The 20,643-nt window shown below is 41.5% G+C and overlaps 1 protein-coding gene across 21 annotated transcripts in view; it reads left to right on the forward strand.

Moving 5' to 3' along the window:
- The window catches only part of MICAL3 (microtubule associated monooxygenase, calponin and LIM domain containing 3), a 1,349,174-nt gene that overhangs the window by 390,096 nt on the left and 938,435 nt on the right, over positions 1 to 20,643 (forward strand). For all 21 annotated transcript variants that reach the window (XM_069228050.1, XM_069228034.1, XM_069228049.1 and 18 more), the window contains one exon: positions 19,142 to 19,242. In XM_069228050.1, the coding sequence (XP_069084151.1) occupies positions 19,142 to 19,242 (101 nt within the window). The remainder of the gene's footprint in view (positions 1 to 19,141; positions 19,243 to 20,643) is intronic.

The raw sequence follows: 20,643 nt of genomic DNA on the forward strand, positions 1-20,643 counted from the left end.
GATTTTGCAAGAAATTTATGACTGGATTTTAAACTACAAGGCCTGACAAGACATTTTCCAAGACTGGGGATACCTGCAAATAGACTTGTTTGCAAACGCAATAAAAAATAAATGCGAACTACACATCCAGATTCTTCCAGCCAGTGTTGAAAGAGAATGCCCTTTTGATAAATTGAAACAACAGTTCTCCTGCTGGATATAACAAGACATAAAATTACCAATAAGTGTTCATAAGCACAACGGCAACAATGACTAGCAAAAAATGAAATAGCTGTCCAAGGAGGTCTATAATAACCAGCAAAGTGGAAGCAATGTGTAGGAAAGAGTCCCTTTTGGCATGATCACCCTTCACATTTTGCCTGATATTAATGTTGTCTTGGCTGAGTGTGCTGCTAACCAGGTCCTGCACCAGTGTTCTTTCCCTAAACTGTACCATTGTTCCTACAATTGACATGCCACTGGCACACAGCTAAGTCCCCTGTAAAAGGTACCAGTGGTACCAAGGACTCCGTGACCAAGGAAGGTCTCTAAGGGCTGCAGCATGTATTGTGCCACCCTATGGGACCCTTCACCAAGCCCATGCACACTGCCATTGCAGTTTGTGTGTGCTGGTGGGAAGAAAAAGGTAAAGTTGACATGGCATCCCTCTCAGGGTGCCATGCCCACTAACCACTGCCTGTAGCACAGGCAAGTCACCCCTCTAGCAGGCCTTACAGCCCTAAGGCAGGGTGCAATTTACCATAGGCGAGGGCATAGCTGCATGAGCAATATTGCCCCTACAGTGTCTAAGTCCATTTTTAGGCCCTGTAAGTGCAATGTGGCCATATTGTATACATGGGTTTGGGAGTCTGTCATTACGAATTCCACAGCTCCATGATGGCTTCACTGAAGACTAGGAAGTTTGGTATCAAACTTCTCAGCACAATAAACCCACACTGATGCCAGTGTTGAATATATTGTAATATGCACACACAGGGCATCTAAGAGATGCCCCCTCTATTTTACCCAACCCTTTAGTGCAGGGCTGCCAGTCTGCGCCAGCCTACCACTAACAGACCAGTTTCTGTCCCCATGGGGTGAGGGTCTTTGTGCTCTCTTGGGTCAGAAATATAGTCAGCTCTCGATGGACATTCTTTACACCTCTCCCCTAAAGGGACTGTAACACTTGGCGGTGAGCCTAAAAGGCTCAGGCTTCCTGTTACAGTGCCTCAGGGCACTCCAGCTAGTGGAGATGCCCGTCCCCTGGGCGAAACCCCACTTTTGGCTGCAAGTCCAGTGGGAAAATTATGTATCACAGGGAGGTATGACGACTCTAGCTAGGACTACCCCTAAGGTGTCCAGAGCTGAAGTGACCACTTCCCTGCAGAATCTTCCATCTTGGTTTGGAGGACAGGTACCTAAACGGTTCGGAATGTGCCCCCCCTCCTCAAAGGGATGGGCACAGGAAGGGTATAACCACCCTCAGGGACAGTAGCCATTGGCTACTGCCCTCTGACCCTTGTAATGCCCTTATATCAAGGATTTAAGAGCACCCCTGAACCTAGCTCACCAGATTCCTGGTGACCTCAAGAAAAGAAGCAAGAAGGACTGCTAAGCTGATCCCAGCAGAGAAGACTTGAGGCACCAACTGACTTACCCCCCCAGCTCTACCGGCCGTGTCTGCAGTTTCAGAAGCCCTACTATTAAAAGGCGATGTATCCAGCAGGATCAGTGACCTCTCCAAACCCCCAGAGGACTAAGAACTCCAGAGGGCAGCGGCCATATTCACAAACTCCAAGAAGGTCTCAGAAACTGCCCCAGATCCGTGAGTCCCGCGCACTCTGCACCCGATGCCCACGACCCAAGTCCAGGTGTCCTACCAGCCCAGAGCAGCCTGCAGCCTAAATCTAGAGGCTCCCCCTGACCGCAAGAGGACTGGACGAAGATACCCTATGCCCAAAGGTATCCCTGCACCCACAGTCCCCTGGCCTTGGGAAATCAGACCGGTCCTTCAACGGTCAGCAGGCGGCCCTCCTTCTTGTTCAGTCTTTGGTTTTTCAGAACTGACCTCCTTGGACCTAGCCTGCAGCATCTTTGTGGCCCGGACTGTTCTGAAAATTGCCAACTTTCGAAAGTGAAAAGTGTTACTTGCCTGTAAACGGTTTTATTTGCCAAACGTAAGCAAAGGACATTTGATACATATGATGGATGCTTACTTACCTGCAACGAGAAACTTTTAGTTCTACAAATAAAGTAACAAATATATTTTAGTACTGTGTGCACACTTTCTCATTTTGATGTAGTATATACAGAGCCAGCTTCCTACACAATGTGTGCATATAGCATTATATTTATCAAAATAAAATAAAGAAATAAGCACATTGTGCTTAGTGTCCCATGTAAACAAAAGGAAAAAACAAAATAATCACATATGTAATAGATAGAACGTATAAGTTGCCATGAAAGCAAAAAATGACGACGTAAACCAAATTATAAACTGATGAGAAAAACCCTTGTGAAGGTTTCAAGGGACCAAAGAGTCTGGTTTGTTTCGTGCGTCGACGTTTCGACTGCTTATGAAATATGGCGTCCCATCAGCCCCAAATCAATGCAGGTACACATGAGGATAAAGAGAAATCCCAAATGACTATTGTATTGCAGATCTATGGCTGCATACCAAAGAAATTTATATTATATTCACACAATACCTGTTGGTGTCTGCATAATATGAATGTTTATATAAATGCCAATCTGCACACCCAAAGTGATAGTAACAAAACTGTACTTACAAAGGGCATCCAGGGTGGGAAGTATACAAGGGGAATAGAAACAAATGGCCACAAAAATAATGTCAAGTATACAATTGTAAGCTTACAACACTGTAATGCACGTGTATTCTCAAGAAAGTACTGCAATGGTTGCCAAATTGAATGGGCGAAATTAACAATAATAATGGCCCAATAGGGAGAATACCCTCAGCAGCAGGATAGCTCAGAATCGCACAGAAATCAAGTGGAATACTTGTAAAAAGAAAATGGGCGGTGAAAGTCCAGCTGCGATGCTGCCTGAATGAATACTGTGTCAAAGGGAATGCGCAATACCATTCATAACTTGGATATGGATGGTTTACGAAAGTGAAGCTTGGAGGGCATTGTGCTCCAGAAGCCTCCAATTGAGGGAAAGAGTCAGACAGATAATGAAAACGTGGTCTGGAGCGGGATGCGCTCCAGGAACCTCCAATAGTAAAAAAAAAGAAGAAAAAAAAGAGGGGGCGGGAACAATCTCTGGGCAACGCTAGGAAGCTGGATCAAAATATTGGTTATATATGCATATTGTAGGGGCATAATTGTGTGCTAACCTAGATACCCTGTATGGCAGAAGGGGGAGTTGGTTGGAGAGATTGGGAGGATTTTTCTAAAAAGGATACTAAGGGCAGGCAGGTATAATGAGAAGTTTACAAACAAGAGGCAGTTCATCTTAAACATAATCCAAAAATGTCAGTCCATCGTAATTTTTTAGTTCAGCTACAAACGCTCTCCACTCTTTAGCAATATTCAATCCATGATTGATGGAGTCGCAGCGTTCGATCTACTTGCATTCCATTTTCTGAAGGATGAGACTCAGGTCACCACCTGTCTGGGGAATGCTGGCGGTATCAATGACCTGCCATATGAGGTCTTCTGCTGTATGGTTCCTCTTAGAATAATGGGTCACCAGGGGTCATTGACAACCCCACATCTAATTCTGCTCCGGTGTTCACATATGCATGCCTTGACCGGTTGTGAAGTTAAACCTATAGAAATCAATTTGCAGGGACACCTTATGCAATAGATGACATTCTTAGAGTTACAATTTGAAAACGATTTTAAGTCAGCTTTCAGTGGCTTATGTTTGAATATTGTAGTATTGGGAGTGTAAGCACAGGCAACACAATTGCAGCAGCGATGCTGGCCTGTAACAGGTGGAAAACCCCAAGCTGCTTCAAGGATGCCATTGTTGGGTGAAATATTTGTAGATGCTGAGTGTAGTAGATGATCTTTAATATCTCTGCCTCTTTTGTAGGAAACCAATGGTTTTCTTAAAGAGGAATCTATGCTCTTTGTAATGTGCCATTATTTGGTGATCAAACTACGCACTCTGTTGTTGTGAGGGCAGAATGTGGTTACACATCTGTTTGAGGTGTGTTTTATGTTTGTTGTGCAATAATTCTTCAATACCATGCGCTTTTCCTGGTTTTTCTGATTATCTTTCCAAGGTAGGCACTGAATACAAGTCTGTACTCCAGAACTCTTGGCACTTTAAAAAAAATAAAAAAAATAAAAAATCTTTCTTAAAAGTGCAATTTCTGTGGAGTCGTAAATGTTGCTCAAAGGGGAGGCCATCTCACAGTGGCCTCGGATGATAACTAATATATGCAAGAAAGGTATTTCTTTAGGTAGGTTTCCTAAAAAGTCATATGCAATCTGCCATGCTCTTGCTTAATAGTCCGGTCAAGAAAGGTGATCTCAGTCTTATTTGTATATCATTAAGATTAGGCCACAAAGTCACTGAATCTGGAGACAGAAACCAAATCAGAAAATGTCATGAATATAACGCTTTCAACATGTTGCGTTGGAGCTGTATGGATTGAAGTCAGTGAGAACAAATTTCTGTTCTAAGTCGTTCACATGTATATTGGCCAGATTGAGAGGAAAAACTGCACCCATCAAGGTGCCAGAACATTGCTGGTAAAAATGATTGTCATACTTGAAATAATTGTATTGAAGGGCAATCCTATGGAGGTTCACAAAGTCAGTGGGGTCTCATCTGGGATGTTCATATGTGTCCAATAAATGTGTTACAATCTCAATACTATCCTCCTGTGGGATGTTGGTATACAAAGTTGCAATATCAAAAGGTCAGGAAGGTCAGTATCTAAATGCATCCCCTCCACCAGGTCAACCATACAAGTACTATCCCGGACATATGTCTCCTGTAGCGGGACAAATTATTTGATTTAAAAAATATTGATATACTCTCCAAGGTGTTCCAAAGTGGAGCTACATCCTGATGCAATGGATCTGCTCAGGGAATGGATGCGATCCTTGTGGATCTTTCGTAAAGTGTATAGCACTAGGACACGTGGATTCTCAGCATTAAGATAAGCAAGTTATTTGTCCGTGAGAAAGCTTTGTTCCGTACCATGTGTAGCGACCCTTGGTATTTCTTCAATAATCTTCTCTAAGGGGTGGAATGTAGTCTTTAATAGTGTTTAATGTCCGAAATTTGACTTCTTATTTATGCATCATATTCACGGAAATCTTGGAGGACAATCCCACCTCCTTTATCAGCTGTTTTGATGATACTGGACTTGTCATTCTTAAATATGAGGAGGGCCGGTCTTTCATCGAGAGAGATATTGTAAGGACAAAAGTTTGTGTTCTTCATTGCTTCTAGACCCTTAAGAATCAGTTTCTCAAATGTAAGGGGTTCAGGTGGCATAAATGTATTAGAGGGCTAAAACGTAGATGGGGGTTTGAGTCCTGTAACAGGTTCATTTCCATCAGGAAAAAAAGATCCTCTATCTGATCTGACTGGAAAAATTTCAGTAACTCAGTCTTCAGAGTAACAAAAAAAAGGTTTGTTCTCTCTGTAATAACAAATGAGAGACCCTTGCAGAGGAAGTTTCAGTGGAGGATAAGATACGGTGTGAAATATAAAGAAATTGGTATTTGTCGACTGGCGTTTAGACAATGCCTAAGGACCCCCATAGCTTCCGCCTGGTCTGATGTTCCTCAGGGAGTTGATGCCATGGTCTGTTCCTGTGTCCCTGGGGGATGGGGTCCTGGGGGCCTTGATCGGCCTGTTGAGGGGCACCATGTGGCCTAAAAATTGTAATCTATATAAATAAGGTTACAGGGGTGTGTGTTAGGTTCCGAAGTTACTCATACAAAACCATAGGAATTCAGCAGTAATAGAGTTCTTTCATTTAACAATAACTCTCACTCTCGCTATGCACTTCTAATTACGAGAGATATAACAACTTCTATAACATCCTTAAAAGTATAAATGAAACATTATCAGTCACATTTTTGAAGAAAAAGCTGTGCATGCCGAGGGCGTGGGCTATAGTTACTATAGAATGCAAGTTATAGTTACTTGAAAGAACTGTAACTATAACTGCAAAATTTCTATGGTTTTGTACGAGTAAATTCATAACTTAACCATAATGTCCCTGTAACCTTTGTTTTTTTCAGTCAATATATATTCTAGTTAGGGCCTACATTCCATAGGAAGTGTTTTTGTGTTGCTAATAATTTTGTTGTCATTTCACAAATCTTCACTCAACTTTCAAAACTAGTTTGCCACTCATTTCAGCCGCTGTTGGGTAAGTTTCAGGGTGGTTAATCAAGCTGTGTTCGGGGAAAAAAGGGGGATCCCAATACATATTTTCCCCATACAGATTCCTGTAGAAATCTTAGAGGTGACTACAGCCCGAACAGCTGAAAGGAATTTCACCAAATTTGTCAGAAAGCTAGATCTTGGTCCAGAAAGAGTGCTTATTGTAATTTGGTTTAAAACTGTTCAGTAGTTTTGGAGTTAAAGAAAAAAGATTTATGTATGTCTAGAGATGTGGACCCATGTGCCAGCAGCAGTGCTATGATTCGCTGGCCGCATCCTGAGTGGAAGGTTGCACCCACCATTTTGAGTATTGGGATTCGTCTGGACAGGGTGTCCGGGGATGGGGGCATGGAATAAAAGTTAAGTGATAGAAGGGGTCATGGGAAGGTACCCTGAGCCCATGGGACTGATGGAGGGGTCTGTGAGGTGCCCCTCAGGAGCACGAAATTGCCCCAGAATGTTCTTTTGGGGTGCACGGGGATCCGTGGATGCTCTGCGGTGCTTGGTGTGGCCCCTGTGTAAAGCTGTGACGATCCGCTGATCCAGAACCCAATTAAAAAAACAAAAAACATTGCACCCACTCACAGACCAACTCTCATGCAGACACACACACCCACAAACCACTCTCACATCCACGCACTCAAACACCCATTCAGCCTCTCACACATCCACAGCGTGGGGTTGGCTTCATGTGGAGGAGTTGGCCATGGATCCTGACTGCAGGCTAGGCACTGTGGCCAATGCACTGCTGTGCACGGACGAAGGTAGTGCGCAGTGTAAGGTTAGCTGTATGTAGGGTGGTTGGCTGCAGGCCCTCCGGCCAACTCTGCACTGCACACAGCCTTTGGCCGTACACCTCGCCGCGTGGATTAACGTATGTTAAATATTACTTTACTTTAGTCGTAAAGTAAGTATAACCCTCACGATGTGCTAATTACCCCACATATTACATCAGTCATAACATCTTCTGTAACATTATTGATATCACTGCAGTATTTGCAGTAAAATTGAGACAGTTGTGCATGGTGGAGGGATGCCTTTAGTTACCTTAGGGCACGAGTTATAGTTTCTTGAGATAAGTATAACTGTTAAATTTCTATGAACTGAACTTAATTATAATGTTCCTGTATAATATATTGTAAGAAGTGCTTCGGGGTCCCCACATGTCTATTCATTGCTTTGTACTTTGATGAGGATTTCCCTGAATGAGAATCTAGAATTGCAGGTATGCAACTTTTCCTTTTATTTTCAGCAGAGACACAGCTTTGTGTGCTCTTGATAAGCACAGTCACTAATACTCCTAGCCGAGACAGCTTTTGAAGGTTGACGGTCTTTCCTGCATCTCGGTCTCTGTCCTCCTGTCACCTGGCATGAAGTCCTCTCTGACTTTTAGGCTGTACATATATATGTAGATGCACAAAGATAGCTTTTAAAAGGCTTAAGATGGCCTAATTTAGTGTTTTATTTTAAAAATGCATCTTATTCAAAAATCTAATCGCCAGTTACATCGAAAATGACCATAAAAAATGTTGAGCAAGCCCTTTTTTAAAAGGAAATAAAAGGGAATGAAGGCAAATTTTGGTAGACGGTCTGCAATTTAAACCTTACGAAAACTGGTCCTTTGTGCTAAGGGCATGTTCCACCATTTCTCTAAGTTATGTAGATACAAGGTTAGTTCATATTTCTGGCTCCTTGTGAAAGGATCTCTTGAGACCTAGAGTACATTAAAAATATTTTTTTTACAGAAAATCCCCCTTTTTATGTCAAGATGCCTTCACTGTTTGTAAAGTGCTCTGCCTTTGTGAAGTAAATGGCCCAATCAGACCCTCACAAAGTCTGTATTGTTTGCTTTCATGAAGACTCTCATCGAGAAATCTGCAGCCACTGCCAAAACTTACCAGAAGTCTTAAAGACAGAGGTAAAAAAGAGAAAGACAACAGGAAGCTGCAGTTGGTAGTTCACAAGGCATAGGGGATGGTTGTCCATTTACCAGAAATGCCGCTACCTGCTCCGGGGACTCCCGTAGGAGTAGATCCAGAGAGAAGCATCACCAGAGGAAGAGTCTACTCTCCTGTTCATCGCCGAGAAGCACGACATCGAAGTGGACATACAACCCCTTTGTTCGCTGTCAACAGGAAGACCTTGATGAGACAACATATGAAACGGAGTCGGAAGAGTAGACATCAAAGCATCCATAAACATCAAAACCACCTTCAATGTCAACACCCCCCAATTATATAACATCGAGACTGACATCACTGGCTGACATCGCTTTCCAGATCATCCAGAGAAGGGAGGCCTTGAAGGTCCTCTGAAGGGAGAGAAACCTTACACTCCTTCTCTAAATGCTCCGGCAGAACGCCTTGTTCTTGACAAATAGACAATCTCCATCTTGGATCACTTCCTCAACTAGTTCAAAGACTACTCGCCAACTCTCTCTGATTTATCCTTGCAGTATTGTTGACCTGTAAACCTCTCTACTTTTAATGAAGTACTTTGTAGAGGGGCAGATAAGTTGAATATGAGAATACCAACTACAACAACTTCACAATATTCAGACCCTGCATCAGAAACACTGATACAGGGTCTTGATTATCATGAACCAGCAAAAGAAGATACAAACTGTTTCTTTTGCTGTTTCCTGGTTCGCTTGAACCTGATATACAGTTATTTTTAATACATGTTTCAATAAGGTATGCACTGTCTAGACCTTCAAAAAAGTATAAATGTATAAACCAGTAGATCAGGACCCTTTCTTCTTAAACAGATCCTCTTCCGATCTTGGTGACTGTTTCTGATGTAAAGAAATCACACGCACCGGACAAGGAAAGTAAGAAGATGGATTCTTTAGGAAGAAAGAGATGCAGAACTTTGGCTTTGATAGTGAAGTCTGCCAGTGCCACTGCACATTTGGGGAGGAGATATAGCAGATCCCCCTGGGACTCTCTTCAAAGATTCAAAGACTACCAAAGAAAGTCTGCAGGATTTTCAAGGAATCCTTAATGAGGGTATGCTTGGTGCAGAGGCAGGCACTTCAGATATGGCTGCTCATGGATACTGTCAAAGCATCTTTCTCAGCAGGAGTTCATGGTTGCAGTTCACGGATCTGGAATCTAAAGCTCAACAGCAGACCCTAAATTTACCATTCTCAGGAAACTGTTTAAATTATATGCGTATGACGAGATGAGTTGCAAAGAATTAGAAATTGAGACTTTAAAAGCAGTTGGTCTTGAAAGGAAGAAAGACTCTAAAAGGATGTGATAGAAGGTATGACGGATGAATTTCTCCCCTAACTATAACATTGTTAACCTTTGTTTTCACCTTGAAAGTGTGTGTGTGTGTGTGTACAAATGCTACAAATGCCATATAATCATGGTCTGAGATCCCATGCGGGGTCATGCCTGTTCAGTGCTTATGACTGATGAGGATTCCATAGAAGAGAGCTAGGATTACAGGTAAGTGACTTTTCCTTCTGGTTGCCTTGTTTTGCATCATATAGTTTTTCAGGAAAGTCACATTCCATTATGTATTTTACATTGTTAGTGTATCACAATGTTGGTATATCACAAACGGCAGACACACGTTTCCCCCCCTCCGTGGCTGGTTTGCCTGGGTCTTTTTCAAGGCTGCAAGGTTGATGAAAACACAAGGAGTGGATTGGCGAAACTAAAACAGTAGCCCTGCGGGGGCAACTTGGAATTTAAATTAAGGAACCAAGAGTCTTAATCATTGGATATGACCCAGTAAAGCAGGGATTGAACAAGGATGCAGAACTACATAACTGGCTGTTATGAAGAATGACAATAGCCCTGAATGTTAATATGTATGTAAAATCTGATAATAGGAAATTAAAAGTACAATGGACTTTGTGTCAGCTGGCATAGCTCTGCCTCAGCTCAGCCTATATATTTGCAGTACAATCCCATAAGAAAGGATCCTACACTATCACATAGCTGAGGGGTGCATGACAGTACCCGTGCTGCCGCTGTCAGAAAATCAGGCACATTCTACCCAAACAATATATGTAAGAGTCGTATATTATAACAGAGAAAGGACATAGTTTACATTACCCATGCCAGCCCCTCCCCCCTTAGGAGACTAATCACTACTTAATTGAGATACTCATAAAGCACCTCTTGAACTGATTGTCACCACTATATAAAGTAATTGTACAAGGACATACACACTGCTTCATACTGCTTTCAACCAATAGAAGCTTATTTACACTCCTTATAACATCAGTCCCCTGCTTAGTATTTCATTAGATTAGCCAGAAATACTCTATACCCGAGGTGTTACTGTAATATATTATTAGAACTGACATGCCCTAGTTAAGGGATAAGAATGTATATTGAACCAGACTTGGTATGCCATTAGGGCTAATAATCGCGATGAGATTACTTTTCCATACGACCTGCATATTAGCACTGATTTTCATAATCTTAATGATGCCCTGTATCCTGGCACAGGGAACATAGTTGTAGGATAAAAATACCCTTCACATTATCGCAAAAAATGTGCTTTAGGCAGAAAAGTAAATTTGTAGTAGTCAAATTGCCATTGGAAACATGCTGATCTCCCAAATAAGTTTTTTTTAAAAATCTTTAATCTCAAAATAGCTGTTCCTCCGACATGGAGGCACACTACAATATAAGATGGTGACTGTCCAAGCGCCTATTACTGCACCAGTATGCTCGCAGCACTAAAGAGGGACTGACTTCCCAGGTGACCTTTCATAAAAATAGCACAAATGTAGGACGCCAAATCCACATGACTGGCGTTTTGACAAGAGGGTTTCAACCTGTGATGGGTAAGAGTGCTCGTATACATTTTTACGCCCTGCATTGGCACAAACCAGTCCTCAGAGCTGTAGCCTTATTTATACCATGCACTATAAAAAAATAATAAGCACCCCTTTAGTTTGGGAGGTGCCCCGCTGCTGCATTTAGAGCGCATTTTGTACACGAGCCAGTCTGCATTCATGCAGCCTGGGGAAATGAGCGCCCCAAGAAGAGGCAAGCTATAATCTGCTTAAAAAAAGCTTCTACGTGCATACTATAAATTAATGACTAATCAGACACATTCAACGGAATTGTGCCGCGCAAGATGGCTGACCCGTCCTTGTGCGACCTCCACACTCGTTCAGCTGTGTTGTATTTCTAAAAATGCTAGTTGGCTGCTATCATAATGTCGTTTACATTTCATTATCTCCTGAGAATAATGACATACTGTTATATCACGCTCATGTACAACAAATATTTGCTTGATATTTTATTGTATAGAATGTTCAACTATCAGCAACTGTGCAACACATGTATTGTACCTCAGAAAGCCTACATATTGTTAGACAAGTGAAATTGTTTTCCATACAGAGAACTGTGACAGGAATTTGAGAGGCTATACGTTACTTACTTTGTAATGTACAAGTCCTTGCAGAATTTAACCAGTATCTCAGGATGTAACAAATGCCTTTGGAAATTCACACACTTTCAGGGCACGAAAGATTTCTCAGGGGCTCACAGACATTGCGTTAATATGTAGTATGCATGACTTTGCACATATTCTTATCCACGACACCATATATGTATTGCCATCACTTGATTTTCGTTTTGTTTTCTTTTTGTCTTGGCAATATCATCTAAACACGGACTAATAGTTTAATAATAATAAAGTCACATGTCAGTATTGAAAAAGAAAGCTCTTTACATTAAATCAATTCTTACTCTCTAATCACTGAAAGCACTTTGGGTGACTAATACTTATAAAAAGCGTTTTTCTTTTGGCGAGCACATGTCTGGAGTCATGCATGTAGGCAGCATAAACAGCACTCCCTTCACCTATTGTGAGGGACTTTACACAACCTCATGCCTGGCAAAATAGGCATGTAGGTGGTTTTAATTAATACTTCATGTATGGTGGTGGACACGCTGGTTTGAATATTGAAAACTAAATTTTACGCATACTTCAATCTTTCACCCTTTAAAAAGCCTTAGGTAATACAGCCAGACAGAGGGTGAAACAAATGTTGGCTGTTTGCTTGTATATCACAATGTTGGTGTATCACAATGTAAAATATATATATATACTGGAATGGGATTTTCCTGAAAAACTAAAGGATGCAAAGCATACAGTGAAATATATGATCTCTAAAGATAAATGGAAGAATAAAAACTTAGCAAGATAACAATATTGTTTTTCTTTAACTCTTCGGGTAGACACACTGTATTTTTATTTTTGTACTTAACTGGAAAGCGGTATAGTAGGTCCAGACCTCATGATTGGACTCCCTTCCTGAGCTCAAAGACCTGGCTTATTTTGAAACTCCTTCACATGTTGTTGCAACCACAAATGTTTCCTTGCAAGCAGGACATTTTCACCAGAATGTCTTGCAAAATTTTACACTGCACCTTGCTGAGTTCAAACACCTCATGATTATTTGCAGTTGGTCCATCTAAACCTCCTGAGGAGTTCAGGCTTCCTTCTGCCCTATCCTATACATTTAAGTGGCAGGTGTTCTTCAGTGCAGTTTACAGAATTCCTAATAATGCCCTTTGTTTGTTCAGTGTAGTGTAAATAATCCCTGTTCTGTGCATCAGGTAAGGTGCAGACTGTACATAAGATCTACTTTTCAAATACCAAAAAAAGTCTTTTTTTTAAAGACATGTTTTCTTTCACCAAAAAAAATGAGTCGAGTGACAAATCTTGTGTTGATCTGGATCTGTCACAGACATGTTCATCCTGAGGTTTCCTATGTGGTAGATAGTTCCTGTGCTTGCAAAAGCTGGCACCACTCTTTTTTTCAGTACCAGAACATTTCATATTTGTTTACTTTAGAGTAATATGACTTGCTTGTTCCCGAGTTATTTCTTCTTTTTGGCATGTCTCTATGACTTGGCCTTACTCTAAACATAGGGACTGTTTTTACTACTGTGATTCAGTGATTACTAGATTAGTGGTTTTTGGTGACCGTCATTAGTCTATATCCAGTAAACTGTGCTTGAGGTCCTACTTGAGTAGCTATAGGTAAAGGTCTAGCAAAGCAAAATGGTGAGCCGTTGTCTCGTTAGAAGTCAGCAGACATGACAATTTGTTTTCCTGTCTAGTAAAAATGTGTCTTCCTTCATTGTGGCTGCCTGAAGAATGTAATAGGACTTTGATGGAGCATGCACGTTGACTGGTCATGGTGGTACTTTTTTAGCCGGCTTCTCTTTAACTGATCATGTGCATGCTTCCTATGTCTGGGTTGTTGGAATGGCGATTTCCTTAAACAATACCACCATGTGGACAGTAGTTCTACTAGAATTGTAAAATATCACATTGTTATATTCTTGCCTTCCCACTGGTGTTGGCGGCCTCCTGCTTCTCATGTATGTTTACATGTTCCCTGAATTCATTTTCAGTCATTGTAGTCTTGACCAATTCATCTTGTTGTTGACAGTGAGTAGTTTGCATTTCCTATATACATTTGTTAGCAGTGTCCGTAGTGGAGCATGACAGAAGATTTATGTGGGACCAGCTCTACAATTGTGGGTGTGATCAGAGGTTTTAATTTATTCGATCTTTCCTTGATCTTATGTAGTCTGCCAGTCCAGTTCTTATTTAGATGCCGCAGCTGGTATCTCCCAACTTCCAAGGGTCCATATCACTTTTAGAAATGTCTGTCCTAGTGCCTTAGTGTCTTGTGCTATGCTGTCGGCTTTCTTGTTAACTCAGAAAACGGTCAGGTTAGTTATAGTTTTGCAAGATTCCATGTTACTATGGGTCCAACTGGGTAACTGTGTCCAGCAAATACTTTTTTGTTTGTGGTTTTCCATCAAAATGCGTTGTGCAAAAATACAAACTTATGTTGTTCATGTAAACATACGCGCAAAACACAGAATTGGGTATGAAAACAGTTGATGCTGCCCGGTTTTCATTAGTTATAGGTGTTTTCTGGATCCATATAATTTCCTTGTAGCGGCCGTATCGGATAGGGTTACTGAAATCCAGTGGAAAGTTAATTATTATACATATATGGCTGAGACACTAAGCCACTGTATGCTGTTCAAGCCGGTTCCCAAGGAGCAAACTATGATGTTAGTCTATTGTTCACTAAGTGTCCAGGCAAATTGTGTGTAAACTTTGCATCATCAGCGCAGTTATGTTATGTGCTTCCTTAAGAGTATTTCCCTGCTTGCACAGAGTAACATTCAAGGTGGACGTTTATCGTTAGCCCTCTCCATGGCTGTTTGCACCACATAACCCCATATCACTTGTTTGTCTCATGTACCCCTGTTCCTCACCTTATAAAGTAGGATGCTTTCAATCTGTGCCAAGTATATCACTACTGTTCCCGTATCTTGACCATTGGTTTTTCCAATACCAAACTTTCCAGTCACCTTTCCCAGTTCTCGTTATCGGACAGGACCATACCTTCTAAAAGTCAGTCTCTGAGGCCTTGTATCTATGGAGAATGCTTAGGAAATTGGTTATAACCTACTTAATTTTTTTATTTTTTTTACTTTATTTTTATTTGCAGTGAGGTATGCTTTATGTGCAATATAACGTTTCTGGCGTTTAAACTTTGCATATCTATATATTTTGAGGACATACATAAAGAGCGGTTTCCAATCTTCCCTGCACAGAGCTCTGTAGTGTTCCTTGACTAGGCAGTTTGCAATGTTCCAAGTCATTTGAGTGGCTGTGCTGTAGAGCTTTCTTGCCTGTCACGCAGTCTAGCATTGTCTGTACTACAGTGTAAGTTGCTTTAGGATGACCTCCAGGGCCGTATTAGCACCTTACTATTATTCACCCCCTCTCCCCCCCCCCTCCACACCCAGGCAGTGGTCATATTGGATGTAGTAACCCCAAGGCTAAGTAGCCCATTTGCCACTCCCCTTCACTCCTATAAATTCAGTATTTAGCTAGTCCACTGCCACCAGGAACGCTGATTCATTGGACCAACGCCAGATGCGTTGAGAGGGCGAGTTCACACCCCTCAAATGGTGGTAACAGCGCAGACTAGCAAAGCAGACGCATGGAGAGCTTAAGGCTAGCCCTTCTGCCCCGATCTGTGCCTGGATGGCGCCAGAATCCCTGGCCTTTCTGAGTGAGCTCACCAGCAGTACTCTTCTATTGAGCTTAAGCATATAGCAAAAACTTCTGCCAAATACTTGCCGTCATGTGCTAAACCTCACACAAGCAGAGACTTGCTGTGAAAATGCGGATTCCTTGTCTTGACTGGACCTCCTTTGGGCATGAAGGTTAGTGCTATACCACAGCTTCTGCCTGCGGCCTTCATCTCTAAGCAAACTTTGCACTGGTCTTTTTCGGAATTATCCATTTAGGGGGTGTGAACCTGTTATTTTCCCTCCACCCCTCAACTCTCTCTCAAATAATTTCACTTTAACAGAGCCTTAATCTACTGCCCTCCAGGCTCAGCTTCTGGCTTTATAACGTCCTTAGCTGATGCACTATCTCGACTCGCTGTGTGCTATTCTAATCTCCTGCTCATCAGAGATTTTAATTTGCATTTTGATGATGCTTCTTGTCCCATGGCAGGGGCTTTGGTCGCTGACTTGGAGTGCTTACAGCTATTTCAATCTGTTTCTTCCCTTACCCATAGACTTGGGTACATTCTTGAACCTATTTCTTCCATCATGGTTAATTTATCTACCGATTCCCCTCTTCCACTCACCTGGTCTGGCCATCTTGATATTCCTTTTTCGGGTTGCTTTGCCAAACCCCCATCCTGTCTGTCTATGGCCTCGGTAGTTCGGTCACACAAACGGGCTAGAGTGTGACTCTAGTCAGCTTACTCAAGTCCCCCCCACCCCAATAGTTGTTTCGACATAGCCAACACACAACTGGATTGCTGGATTTCTGTTGCATTAGATCAAATAGCTCTTTGGCTGATCGGAATCTCCAGAGACAGAAAACATCAGCCGATTGGTTCAGTGGAGAACTACTTACTTAAAAAGAACAAAGCGTTTGGAGCGTTCTTTGTATAGAGCCTATGACTTTGTCAGCAAGGCTAATTATCTGATGGCCCTTAAAGCATATCATGGCCACATTGGGCAACCTTGCCGCAATTTGTAAGCCAACAAAATTATTTTGGTCCAGAATTCCTCTCAAAAAATCTTCTGCATTGTCAAGTCCTTCACCTCACATCTCAAGTTTCAGCTTCCACCATGTCTTCTGACGTTAGATTTAATGCTTCATCCCAGTTCTTCTCAGACAGAGTAAGAACTTATTATGCCTTCTTTCCACTCCACTCCAGAGATGCTCTGTGTCTTAACACCTGGTTTGATTCCTCAGAGGATTGCTCTAGGTTGCTTCATTTCAAACTTACTGTACTTGAGGAGTTGTCTCCTCTTAGCGTATCAATCAACTCTGGCTCCCTGCTCGCCTCAGCCTCCCCCTCCACTCTGGAACAAGGGTGGAAACTGTACAGCCTGTGCTTCGCAGGCTACTTAGGATCTCCCTGACGTCAAGTCCGGCCCCAATGCAATTGAAGCATGCAATGCTGGTCCCATTGCTTAAAAAAATCCTCTGAGACCCCACTAAGCCTGAAAACTAGCAACCCATCTCGTTGCTACCTTTTTCTTCAAAGGTAGCAGAAAAATATGTTCATCAGTACCTCTCCACTTTCATTGAGGCTAATAACCTACTCCATAGGACGTAGTCAGGTTTCCGCCCTTCCTATTTTACGGAGTCTGCCTTATTACTTGCATCAAAATCCATTAGTCAAATTCTTGATAGGGGTGACACTGCAGCGCTGTTAATGCTAGATCTCAGTGCGGCCTTTAACACCATGTCCACCAAACTCTTGATTGAGCATTTGTGAAGTTGTGGTGTCAATTACAAATCCCTGCAATGGGGTGCCTCCTTTTTGCAGGACTGCACCTTCCAGGTGTTTCACAAACCCTTCCATTCGCAGATATACCCCCTGCAACAGGGAGTGCCTAAGGGCTCTTCTCTGCGCCTAATGTTATTTGTCTTCTATGGCCCCCTGCTAGAGGTCATAGAGCGTCACGTTTTAACATCATTACGTGCAGAGAGGACACTATACTCATTATCGCCCTGTCACAAAACTCTGTTTTATTGACAAAAGCTACTAAATTGTCAAGAACTATTGTCAGCATTCTCATCTTTGCTAGAACTAAGAGAGTGTAGGGTGATAGTCTCTTCTTGATTCCATGCTTTGGTTATTCAAGTCCAAGTACCCGTAGCCACTGTTGTTGTGGCATTGTGGGGGTAAAAAAAACTAAATCTAGCCCCCGTTTGGTTCTGTTGGCTTTTTCCAGTCAGTTCCAATCTCACCAGTCCATCATGATCTTGGCATAGACTTTTTAGAGGATGAGATACATTTTGTCCTATAGTCTTGTGGGTAACTGTATGGTCTAATTATTTTGCAGAGTTGATCAGTTCGGTTTTAAAGATGTTCTTGGGAGGATTACTCTTACTTCCTTTCCCTGGTTGCATTTAGTGCAGGTTAAACTAAATGCTATTTGTTGTGGCGCATACATTGCTACCTAGATGGTATAGTTCTTTCCGCTAAAAATGAAATAACTTCCTTGTTTTACATGGTTACTACGCAGGAGCGAGAAGCATTTTGAATTTACCAAGCTGGTTATTAAGCCTCAGGCTCTGGTATAGAAAACCCAGGTAACAGTATCTGGGCTGGATCCACAACCCAACAGAAAGAAATCTTTAGACTTAGTTCAGATTTGGGCTCATTAGGGGTCCGTTTTCTATACCAGAGGGTAGAATATCAGGCAAAATGTATGTTCTGTCGTAGTCAATTTCTGCGCAGTCCTGTTTCACTTATTCTGTAAAATCTGCAAAGGTTAATGTGGAAGAGTACACAGTTACAGGCTCAATGACACTGCAATAGTAGACCTGCTTTTCTGTTACAGGATTTATCCAGCTAACTTAAGTTAGAGAGAATTGTGATAATTATGAATTACAGAAATGAAGTAGTTTAATATTATGTTTATTTGGAGATCAGTCATGTATGTTTTTTTTTTTTTCTTCTTTTTTTACTTAACGGTGATGGTATGAAACATTACATTTTTACAAGTTTTTAAGATTTTTTTAATTTTTTTTTAACTTGAAATAAAACTATTTTGGCTGACTGGTATCACCCTTTTTCCTCTAGTTGCTATTCCCTAGAAATGGCATTTGTAAATCGAGGATGTGTTTGTCTTTTCAGCAGATGTCGTTTACTAACTGCTGTGGCCAAAGGAGGAAACTGGAAGCTGGGGCATCCTTTTTCAGAAACAACAATGGGTGTAATGTTTTCCCTTCATCCTGCAACGACTGTTCATCGAGCATTCGCTGCCATTTAGTGAAAGGAGTAACAGCAGGATGAGAGAAATTAAATTAAATGAAAGCACTGGATATACGTTTGTTTTTGGGAGCCTTAAAGGATGTTGAACTCCACTCAGCTGTTTGTTCACTTATCACCCTCATCTCTTATGTTCCTGTTGTCTTGGAATCAGGCCTACAGCAGTAATCTGTTATGCACAGCTCCTGTTGTCCAAATGTGAAAGTAAAAGCTGACAGAGGAACTGGCATTGCAAAGACATTGCACTGTTCCCATTTATGACCAAGATTTCTTGAAAGGCGGATGCTTATTATTCCCCTAAACTGCTTGTGCAGTGAGACTTGGAGGAAAAGCGTCCAGTGCTCACTGGCATGTTCCATATTAAATGTGTTCTTGAAAATCTACTGCAGTTTTGCATTTTTAAACCCTCCAAAGACCTTTGTTTCAATCTAGGTTGTTTTTTGTTTTCCATAGGGGTGGATTTGGAGAATATTGTGTATTACAAGGATGACACACATTACTTTGTAATGACAGCCAAGAAGCAGAGCCTGCTGGAGAAAGGAGTGATCTTGCATGTAAGTGAGGACTAACTATGGAATACCTTTGCAGTTTCTTTTCACTCTCCAAGTTGTGTTAACATTTTTACATCATATACAGGAGTACTTTGTAATGATCTTAACCTGAATACGGAAGGTCCTTCTATGACACCCCTCAATTTAGCTGGAGGTATAAAATGCAGGCCATTTATACCCCAAGTTTTCTATCTGTGTGACCTGTTAGCTGCTCACACATAAACACCACCAGATCTGAGTGCAAGTTCCCTCAATTGTAAATCTAAAGTGAGGGGCACCAGTACCCATGTCGGACTTTAAATTAATTAATATACTCTGAATTAGCCCATAAGCGTATTCTGAACATATATGATAACACAATAGAGGTAAAGGTTATTTTGGTTAACCGAATTGCATCCGATTAGTTTCTGTACATGTTACATGTACTGTGAATAAGTGTCCATAGACATCTGGAGATCTGTAGTTAAAGGTTTGATCATTGTGAATAATATAATGAATGTTAGGTATGGCATAGTGAATGCAGCTTCATCCCTTCGTTCATACCAGGCCGTTTGAAGATCTATGAAAAGGGATAATGGGCTTATTGGAACTGCAAAACCTTTGTTTTCATAGTTTAATGCACATAATATGAAAAAGCAACAATACAACAAGCATGTGTACATAAAAATATTTCCAAGTGGCAGTTCCAATAATGGCTACATGATTATCTACCAGATGTTTTCCAGCACCTTAGATAAGCTGTTTTCGGTTGCAGCAGAGAGCAGTATTTGTAATCACTCATTGGAAAGGCCTACACGCCTATTAGTCTCCATACCATCATTAACTTTTTATAGTGGCTACTCAAATCAAAGTTATAATATTACCTCTTGATAATAAATAGCCAGGCACGTGTGCTCCCTTTCAGTTTGGGCCTCTACTTTACTACATCTGCTCTGGCACATGGACCCAGGTAGAATGAAAACATTTCTTTATTGCCTTATCTATATACAGTCTCTTCTTTCTGAAGTCTATTTCAAAGCCACACACCTGCTGTTGTTGCATATTACTTTGCTGCCTGATAGAAACAAGTTACCGGTTTGAAAGTCTCACTGTTTTACATCCCTCGTTTAGTATATGCGAACCATTGACTGTGGGAAAATCTAAACAGCCTAATGAAAGTTTAAAAACGTATCAGAAATAAATAATTTTACTAGACAAGCCTAGAAAGTTTGCTTTTCTCGTCTACATTGCTGCTACAAAATGCATTTAATTGCTTTGCATGCAGCGATATAAAAATAAGTGACATTGTCAACATCATTACGGGGGTTTTGTGTAGAAACACACAGTACCTGCTTGATTGTAGATTAGAGCTACCTACATACATCAATATAGTCACCTACTGTGCGTTGGGTTTGGTAACGAGGG

The sequence above is a fragment of the Pleurodeles waltl genome, chromosome 4_1, assembly GCF_031143425.1.
Source record: "Pleurodeles waltl isolate 20211129_DDA chromosome 4_1, aPleWal1.hap1.20221129, whole genome shotgun sequence".
NCBI lineage: Eukaryota > Metazoa > Chordata > Amphibia > Caudata > Salamandridae > Pleurodeles > Pleurodeles waltl.